Source organism: Chenopodium album, chromosome 15, assembly GCF_948465745.1.
Source record: "Chenopodium album chromosome 15, dcCheAlbu1.1, whole genome shotgun sequence".
NCBI lineage: Eukaryota > Viridiplantae > Streptophyta > Magnoliopsida > Caryophyllales > Amaranthaceae > Chenopodium > Chenopodium album.
In genome coordinates, this window is record NC_137848.1 from 52,112,577 (window position 1) to 52,121,789 (window position 9,213).

The following is a 9,213-nucleotide window of genomic DNA, read 5'->3' on the forward strand; positions in this document are numbered from 1 at the left end:
TGCTTCTTTGATAAGCTACTACTTGTTGACTTTGTGATGCTTTTGCCGTGGGAAATGGATGAGCAACAAAGCCTTAAAAACATCACTTACTTGTTTCCAGCTATAGTGAGAAAATGTGAGAGGGAAGTAGTTGGGAAGAGGAGTGAAAAATACAGAGAGTTTCAAAGTTCAGCCATTTCACGTTTTTCATTGCACAGCTTCAGAAATCAGCCCCGATCGAAGCTTATCCATGGTCCGATTTAGCTCAAATTTTGATAGCTTGTTTGGGACATCTAGGGATTCGTTTTCAACGGTCGGATTGTCTTTTGCTGTTGCTGTTCGTGAGTTACGACCTCTGGACAGAACTCTGTTTTCTGGTGATACTCTTCCATTTTTCTTCCGTATCTTTGTTCTTATGATTGTTGTTGTTGGGTAAATTGAGTACCCATCTTTTAGACTTGGAATTTTGTTTGTGTAACATTCCTTTGATCATAATAAGAACAATTTGGGTGGACTCCTAAAGTCCCGTGGTTTTTACTCTTCACATCGAAGAGGTTTTCGACGTAAAAATCGTGTGTCTCTTGCTTGGTTGTTTATGCTCGTTCTTTGCCTTAAGTTGCTGCATTATATGTGTTGATATTGCTGGTGGTTTGTTTATCTTGGAGAATATTTCATATAGCTTGGGTTAAGTGTGACCTTTGAACAAACTAGTAGCTTGTGTGTGCTTGTGCTTTGTTTGGTCAATTGATTATTCCGCAAGAGGTGTGTTTATCCTCAACAAAACTCAAGACTTTCCCAAGCCTCTGCTATGTAATTACAACCCCATATAACATGCAGCTCCAATTCTTCATGCCTTTTACATCGATTGCAAAAAGGCGATATGCTCTCAATTCTATAATGTAACCCTTTGTTTGTAGGCAAAGCTCCACGACAAAAGTCTCCATATGAACACCCGTACCTTGAGAGGAATGTTGAGCTTCCAGATATTCTTCCAAATGTTCGTCAGAAGAGATGGGCCAGCACTACCCTCTTCCAAGTTTCTGTTGAAAGAAATAAAGTGGTAACCTGATTTTACAGTGTACTCCCAAGACTTGTCATAGCTCCAAACAAAAACATCATCCAAACTAGTCGACACAAGAGGCATATTAAGAATCTCATCTGCTTCAAAGGGAGAAAATTTTCCTTTACCAAGTCTGCATTCCACCCCGCACCACTATCAACCATTAAATCTGCCACCAGCTCACAAGAGTTCTCCTCTTTTTTTTTCTTGAAATTACCCAAATGATGGAGGTCTACTAAGCCACGGATCGCTCCAAATATTCACAGATGTGCCATCTCCTATAACCCATTGGCACCCCTTCTGCAACAGCCATCGACTACCCCAAATACTTCTCCATATAAAACTTGGCCTGTTGCCCAAGGGAGCTCTCAAAAAATCAGATGACGGAAAATATCTAGCTTTTAGAATCCGAGATGAAAGAAGGTTCGGGTTGTTCATAATTCTCCAACTTTGTTTAGCCAATAGAGTCGTACTAAAATCACTCAACCTCCGAAAACCCAAACCCCCTTGCTGTTTTGAGTCACATAGCTTATCCCACACTACCCAAAAAAATTTCCTTTCCTTCTCCTTGCAACCCCACCAAAAACGAGCCATCATCTTTTGAATACCATAACAAAACCCTGTAGGAAGTCGAAACAAACTCATTATATAGGTAGGAACCACTTGGACAATTGCCTTTAATAGGACTTCTCTACCCGCGAACGATAAGAGTTGTTGTTTCCACCCCTTCAACTTCTTCCAGACCCGAGTCATTCAAAAAATCAAAGGCCCTGGTTTTTGCTCTCCCCACACACGTTGGCATCCCAAGATACTTTCCATGATTTTCAACTAATTTCACACCAAGAGCTGCTGCTAACCCCTCCTTTAGAGCTTGAGAAACATTAGAACTCACCGAAATTTCAGACTTGGAAAAATTAATTTGCTAACCAGAGGCAGCACTATAACAAGAAAGAACTCTTTTGATGGCTTGAACATCCCTATCTTCGGCTCTGCAAAAAATAATACTATCGTTTGCGAACAAAAGATGAGACACACTTGGTGCCCCCCTACACACTTGAATACCCTTCAAAGATCCCCTACAAACTTCCATTTGAATTAGGTGGGAAAAAACTTCAGCACACAAAATGAACAAATAAGGCGAAATCGGGTCACCGACTTTATTTATTAGTGATATGATGATACTCCGTATTAGATTTTAGTTGTCTTTTATAAACTTTAAAGTCAATTTTGACGTTTCAACCAATTATTGCAATTAAAGTGCTTGTTATCATTGTCTTTAATTTGTTAATTAAGAAAGTATGTATTTTTTTTTGGTGTAATTAATAACTTCCCACTTTAATAACTTCCCACTTTGTTATATTAATATTACTTTTTATGTATTTAATCCACTGAAAACGTACTATAGAACAACATCTATAGTACTATATATAAAAATTCTAGCATAGTTGTCAACTACGGACTACTATCTTCGACTACGCTAAGAAATTACATCTAAACCGTTAGCCGTTCAATCCAATACATATGATACACAGTCATCAAAGGATTTTTTTTTTTTTAAGGTAAAAGAAAATTGAATTTTTTTTTAAATTAAAATTAGAAAAAAATATATCATATTTTAAATTCTTCATCTTCAACCTAAATCATCTTTAGACAAAAGTTGTTCTAATCATAGCCCGCATGAACCGGAAAACATACTGTCGCAGGAGCCGGTGGCCTAGTGCAACAAGAACTCAGCTAAATTGAGGATTCCACATGGTTCTCCGAAAGCCGAGCACGACGGCTCATAGCAACATGCTGGCGCACCTCTAACCTCCATATCAATGGTGGCAAGAATCATCAAAAGAACCGCAAGGCACTAGATGTTATTGATCTTCATAACCTTAATTGGCAATGAGTTAGTTGTTGAATAATACGTACTCTTGCTATTCTTTACTTTATTTTTGGAAATAATAATTTCGATTAGTTCCTAGATCTATTCGTCTTATAACACTTTCAAAGTCAATGCATCCACATATTATACTAGCTATATGACGTAATAAGGATGTACGTACATGTTAATCCTTAGTTAAGGGGCTTTAATGACCACTAATGGCATTTATCACTTAAACACTACGTACATTATTGAATTGCATTGATGACTTTCTACATAAAGTTGATGCCTTTTGTCATCTAATGTCCTAGTGCATTTTACAAAAATCATAATTAAAAGGACGTTTTAATTAAAAATACACTATGTACCCTTGAGATTTGATATAATTAATTGACTCAATATTGTACTCTTAGGTTATAATTAAACTAGTTTAGATTTTCACTAACCAAAGAAGATGAGATATCATACCAGATTACATTAGTACATCCAACTAGTCGATGTCATAAGGATTTTAGCTTGCGGGTTTGGTCAATACACAGGGTGCAAAAGGTCGCACACTCTCACACATGCTTTGCTCACATAATATTCAACAGAAAATTTAATTCAATATAGCTAACAAGATACATAAATAAAATAAAAAAGGAAATTAAGACAAACACTAGTATATACTCGAAAACACATAGGTACGGTACATAACTGAAACTGCAAACCATAATTTTTTTTTTTTTTTTTTTTTTGGGTGAAAACGAAGGGCTAGGCCCTAAATAGCAAACCATTATGATATGCATAATACTCATAAATACTCCAAACACCAAACACTACATTTCCTGGTTACTGAGCACCACCCTCCAAATGGATTGCGCTCACCGGTAGCCACCAACATAATGAAGGCAAGGATAAGAATCAGAACTACAACATTTTATTGGTCTTCATCATTTTGATCTACCACAAATATGGATTGCGGACTAATAGACATCCCTTTCAAAAAAACACCCTTCACCTGGACGAACAACAAGGAGGGTGATGATGCAATCTTGAAAAGGCTAGATCGTGCATATTGTAACCCTGGTTGGGCAGACTTATATCCGAACGCTATAGTGCTGAAATTTCCATGGTTCATCTCAGATCACAGCCCAATATGTCTGGACACAAACCCCATTGATCGAAGGAAGAGGAGAAGAACATATAAAATTAAGGCGTGGGTGCTCTTTTTCGAGGAAGCCATGCCGCTCTTCAAGGAGGGATGGCATACTCAACAATCCGGATCAATAATGTTCCAAATTTGTCGCAAGCTGCAATTGGTGCGACAGAAGCTCTTGAGCTGGTGTATAGAATGGAGGAAGTCCCATGGGGTGCAATGGGAGACTGTGCAAGACAAGCTACAACAAGTACAACTGGAATTTGGGCCAGGAATGGATCACATACCTCTAGTGCCTTTGGCTGCTAAGGAGAAGAAGATGCGTCAGGAACTTCTCAATGAAGCGCAATTTCAATGGATCTTCTGGAGGCAACGTGCAAAGTCAAGGTGGGACCAGCTCGGGGATGCAGTTACCATCTTCTTCTTCAGAAGCGTGAAGGAACGCAAGACAAAGAACAGAATAATGTCTTTGCAGGTAGAAAATGATGAATGGGTGATGGAGGAAAATAAAATTACAGAAGCTTTTGTTGACTACTTTGCTGATATTTATAAATGCAATACATGTAGGGAGTTAGAGGAAGCAGAATCTAGAAGAACCATGATACTGGAGGAATGGATCCAACACATGCTAGTACTTACAGAAGCGCAAATCAACCTGCTGTCCATGGATTTCACACACCAGAAGATTAAAGAGGCAGTGTTTGGGATGGCGCCTTCGAAAGCCCATGGACCTGATGGATGTCCTCCGATTATTATTCAGCAGAGCTAGAAGATAGTTGGTGTGGACATATGTCATGCGGTGAAGGGCTTTTTGCATAGTGGCAATTTGCTGCGAGAACTAAACATGACCCATATGTGCCTAATCCCAAAGACAATGAATGCAAGTAAGGTACTCAGTTCAGGCCTATTGGGCTTTGCAACACCTTCTACAAAATCATCTCGAAATGCCTGGTAAACAAGCTAAAGCTGATATTGGGGGACCTGGTAAGCCAATACCAAAATGCCTTCATTCCTGGCAGACTACTTGTGGACAATTACCTAATTGCGCATGAATTGATGCACATAATCAAGGGAAGAAAGAAGGGGCCAACCTTTGCAGCAGCCCTTAAGGTGGACTTAAACAAAGCCTATGACAGAATCAGATGAGATTTTGTGGAAACAATTCTCAGAAGGATGAGCTTCCTTGAGACTTGGATACGGTGGATCATGGAATGCATAACCTCAATATCTTATGCTATCCTAGTGAATGGTGAGCCCTCCAAGTGGTTCAACCCCTCAGTGGGATTAAGACGGGGTGATCCCTTCTCTGCATACTTATTCATCTTATGTATAGAGGTCCTATCTAGGAGAGTGAGCTACTTACAAGAGGAAGGACTAGTGAAAGGCATCAATGTACACAAGAACTCTCATGCCATCTCACATCTATTTTTTGTTGATGATGTCTTTTTCTTTTTCAGGCCCACCATTGCTTCATGTGTTGCCATAAAGACCTGTCTGGAGGATTTCTACATCATTAGTGGGGAAATGGTAAGTAAAGAAAAGTCCTATCACTAGTAGAAAATAAGTAATGGGAAGCCCCAAATGGCAAGCGGTTTTAAAAATCCGCTTGCCATTTAGCCAATTTTTTTTAAAAAAACCTCTAATATTGATTGGCAAGCGGTTTTGGCGCAAACCGCTTGCCAAAATGTAAATGGCAAGCGGTTTGGACATTGAACCGCTTGCCATTTGCTTAAAAAACCCTAAATGCGCGTTCCTCATTTCTCCTCTCTTATTTTCACGCCTCTTCTTCTCTCTCCTGCCTCCCCTCATTTCTCACGCCCCCTTCTCTCTCCTCCCCTCAGGCTCTTTCTTCTCTCTCCTCTCCCCTCATTTCTCACGCCTCCTTCTCTATCCTCTCTCCTCTCCATTTTCGATCACTTCCTCTCCTCTCTTCATCTCCTTCTCTTTCTCCACTACAAACACCGGTCAACGCCCACCAAGCATCCAACACCCACCGAGCATCATCAGCCCGCAACACCAACAGCAACATCGACGACTTGACACCCACCGAGCACCACCAACTTTTCTCTCCCCTCTCCTCTCTCAGACCCCACATCAACTTGGGTTTGGGTTTGATTTTCGTGAGTTTCAATTTTAATTTTAATTTTGATTTCAATTTTGTGGGTTTGATTTCGACTTTCGTGGGTTTGATTTCAAATGTTTGGGTGAAAATTTTTAATTTTAATTCTAATTTTCGATTTTAATTTCGATTTTCGTGGGTTTGATTTCGGATTTTTGGGTGACAAATTATAATTTTAATTTTGATTTCGAATTTGTGGGTTTGATTTCGGATTTTTGGGTGAAAATTTTTAATTTTAATTTTAATTTCGATTTTAATTTCAATTTTGTGGGTTTGATTTAGGATTTTTAGGTGAAAAAATTTAGGATTTTAATTTTAATTTGGGATTTTAATTTTAATTTTAATTTCGGATTTTAATTTCGATTTTGTGGGTGATGTGTGTGTATTGTGCGTGTTTCGAATAGATTTAAAATTTCAGATTTTTTTTAAAAACTAAATTTCAGATCTCATTTTGATTGTATGTGCAGGTGGTTTAATCGGTGGTGCGCGTCGGTGGTGGCTGCTGGTGGAACGAGAGCAGCAACAAGTTACGGGATGGCTGATTTTTTTTTTAGAATAGTGTTAACTTTTTTATTATAATTATTTTTTTTACTACTGTACTCCTTTTTTTTATTGAAATGTAATATTACAACAATTAATTAATAAAAATTTTAATGTTTTTAAATATGTTTGGTTTGTATATCAATTAATATGAAAAAAAACAAAAACAAAAAAAAATTATTTTTACACCCATAATGGGCAGTGGTTTGGCGCCAAAACCGCTGCCCTTTCTCTAGTAATGGCAAGCGGTTTTGAACCGCTTGCCATTTAAATGGCTAATGGCAAGCCCCCTAAGCCCATGCGGTTTAAAACCGCTTGCCATTAGGGGGTTTGAACCGCTTGCCATTACGTATTTTCTACTAGTGTATGTGATTTTCATCCCTAACACCCCCCGAAGACTGCAGAGGGTCCTCAGGAAGCCCCTATGTAAAGCAAGAACATAAACTAGGTACCTACCTAGGCTGCCCTATGGAGGTTGATGGTAGAAATGCTTCCAGCTTGAATTTTTTGGTGGAAAGAGTTTGTCAAAAGGTCATGTATTAGAAATTCCTAACCCTATCACAAGCTAGAAAACTGATTCTAACTAACTCTATCTTGATAGCCATCCTAGCTTATGTCATCTCCATGTACCTACTCCTAAAAAAGTCTTAGAGAAACTAACTTCAACATGCTTGAAGTTCTTTTGGGGGAGGTCCATGGAGAAAAGACCAGTCTACTGGAGGAGAAAGGAGGTGCTAGAGCTAAGAAAAGATCAGGGAGGGCTTGCCTTTGGGAACATCCCGATGCTTAATAACTCTCTTCTTTTCAAGCAAGCATGGAGAATACATACTGACAAGACTTCTCTAGTTAGCAAGGTGCTGACTAGCAAGTATCACCTTTCCCCTGTCTCCTATGCAATCCAACAGAAGAATTTGAGGACAGCTTCTCGGGCATTCAGAAGCATGACAAAAGCAGCTGCAAAAATGAGGATGGGCCTAGGGAAATGTATCGCTAATGGAAGAGACACTACATCCTAGGTGACTGGTGGCTGAAGAAGGGAAGAATTTGCTTTAAGGATTCTATGACAGAAGAGGAAAAACTCGGGTACAGAAAGGTAGCACATCTCTTGGACTCCTCAGGGCATTGGAACTGTAGCTTAATATGGCGGCTATTCGAATTTGATGTAGCCAGGAACATTCTGAGCACTTCTCTTCAGCAAGAACATGGAAATTAAAATGATGAAGATGTATGGGCTGGTGGAACTATTGGGGAATACTCCACCAAGTCAGGCTATGAATGGTTGATGAGAAACAGTGAGCTGCATGTGCCCTGGCCTAGTGGCATATGGACAATGCTTTGGAAAACGAAAGTACCAGAATGGTGGAAGATGCTGATTTGGAAAATACTACAACAATGGGCGAGCTCCAAAGCAAACCTAAGAAAAAGAGGGATCAATGTGGATAGCCTGTGTGTTGTTTGCAATATGACAGAAGAGACGAATGAACACTTATTCAGAGACTACCCTATCATCCAAAGAGTCTGGGCGTGTGGCCCATTAGGAATCCAAACGGGGGAGACAGCTCCACCTTTACATGTTTGGACACATAATATACTACGCTATGTGCTTAAGCGAAGCAATGACCAGGGAGGTGTATTCATGGAAACAATATGGGGATTTGGCTACACAGGAACAAGGTGACATTTGGGGAGGCTGCCCCGAATCCACGAAGGGTTATGGCATTACTAGAAGACTCTATTTCCAGACTAAAAGACGCGAAGGGGCGCAAATGTACACATGATGTTGTTCTTAAAGACAGTACTCTAACATTGTGTTCAGGAAACACTACACTTGTGCCATCCATTACTGTCTTCACAGATGGGGCATGGAAGAAAGACAAAAAGGGAAGAGTGATGGCAGGAATTGGATGGGTGATATCCACAACTGTTGGAGAACTTGCTAAGGGAGGGAGCAATATTGCTGCACAATCGCCTCTACAAGCAGAGCTGTTAGCCATCAAGGAGGGACTTTTGCAAGCACAAAAGATTGATAATTTGGTCAAGGTCTGTACAAATAGCTCAGAAGCGGTATACTATATCCAACAACCGAACAAAGCGCCATGGGAGGTTCGTAGAATAGCACAAGATATCCTTTGTCTTAGTAGAACTTTTACTTATTTTTGTTGTAATAAAGTACCAAGAAATGTGGTTGCCAAAGCACACCAACTAGCACAAAAAGCTAGGAAGGAAAGTTGGGCTTAGGCACACATTCTTGACAGACTTGTTTGCCCATTGTAAAAAAAAATAAAAAAATAAAAAATTATTTTTTTAATCTATATGTATACAATAATATACGGAGAATTTTGATAGAATTAGTACTCTTTTTTTTTTTCACTTTATAATCACTTCTCATTTACTAAAGTCAATGGACCAGTACACAAATACACATATAGGCATGATTATGATTGAGATGACAACAAACGAATTATTATTTTTATTATTATTATTGACTTTGTTATATGAAAGTTTTT

The 9,213-nt window shown here is 39.1% G+C and overlaps 2 protein-coding genes across 2 annotated transcripts; both read left to right on the forward strand.

The window, feature by feature from the left end:
• Positions 1-3,862: 3,862 nt before the first annotated feature.
• On the forward strand, positions 3,863-4,816 carry LOC145581418 (uncharacterized). Its single transcript, XM_081638426.1, has one exon. It carries the CDS (start codon positions 3,863-3,865, stop codon positions 4,814-4,816), a length of 954 nt encoding a protein of 317 aa, XP_081494552.1.
• Positions 4,817-7,401: 2,585 nt separating this feature from the next.
• On the forward strand, positions 7,402-8,384 carry LOC145581419 (uncharacterized). Its single transcript, XM_081638427.1, has 2 exons — positions 7,402-7,690; positions 7,930-8,384. Exons 1-2 carry the CDS (start codon positions 7,402-7,404, stop codon positions 8,382-8,384), a joined length of 744 nt encoding a protein of 247 aa, XP_081494553.1.
• The last annotated feature ends 829 nt before the right edge of the window (positions 8,385-9,213 follow it).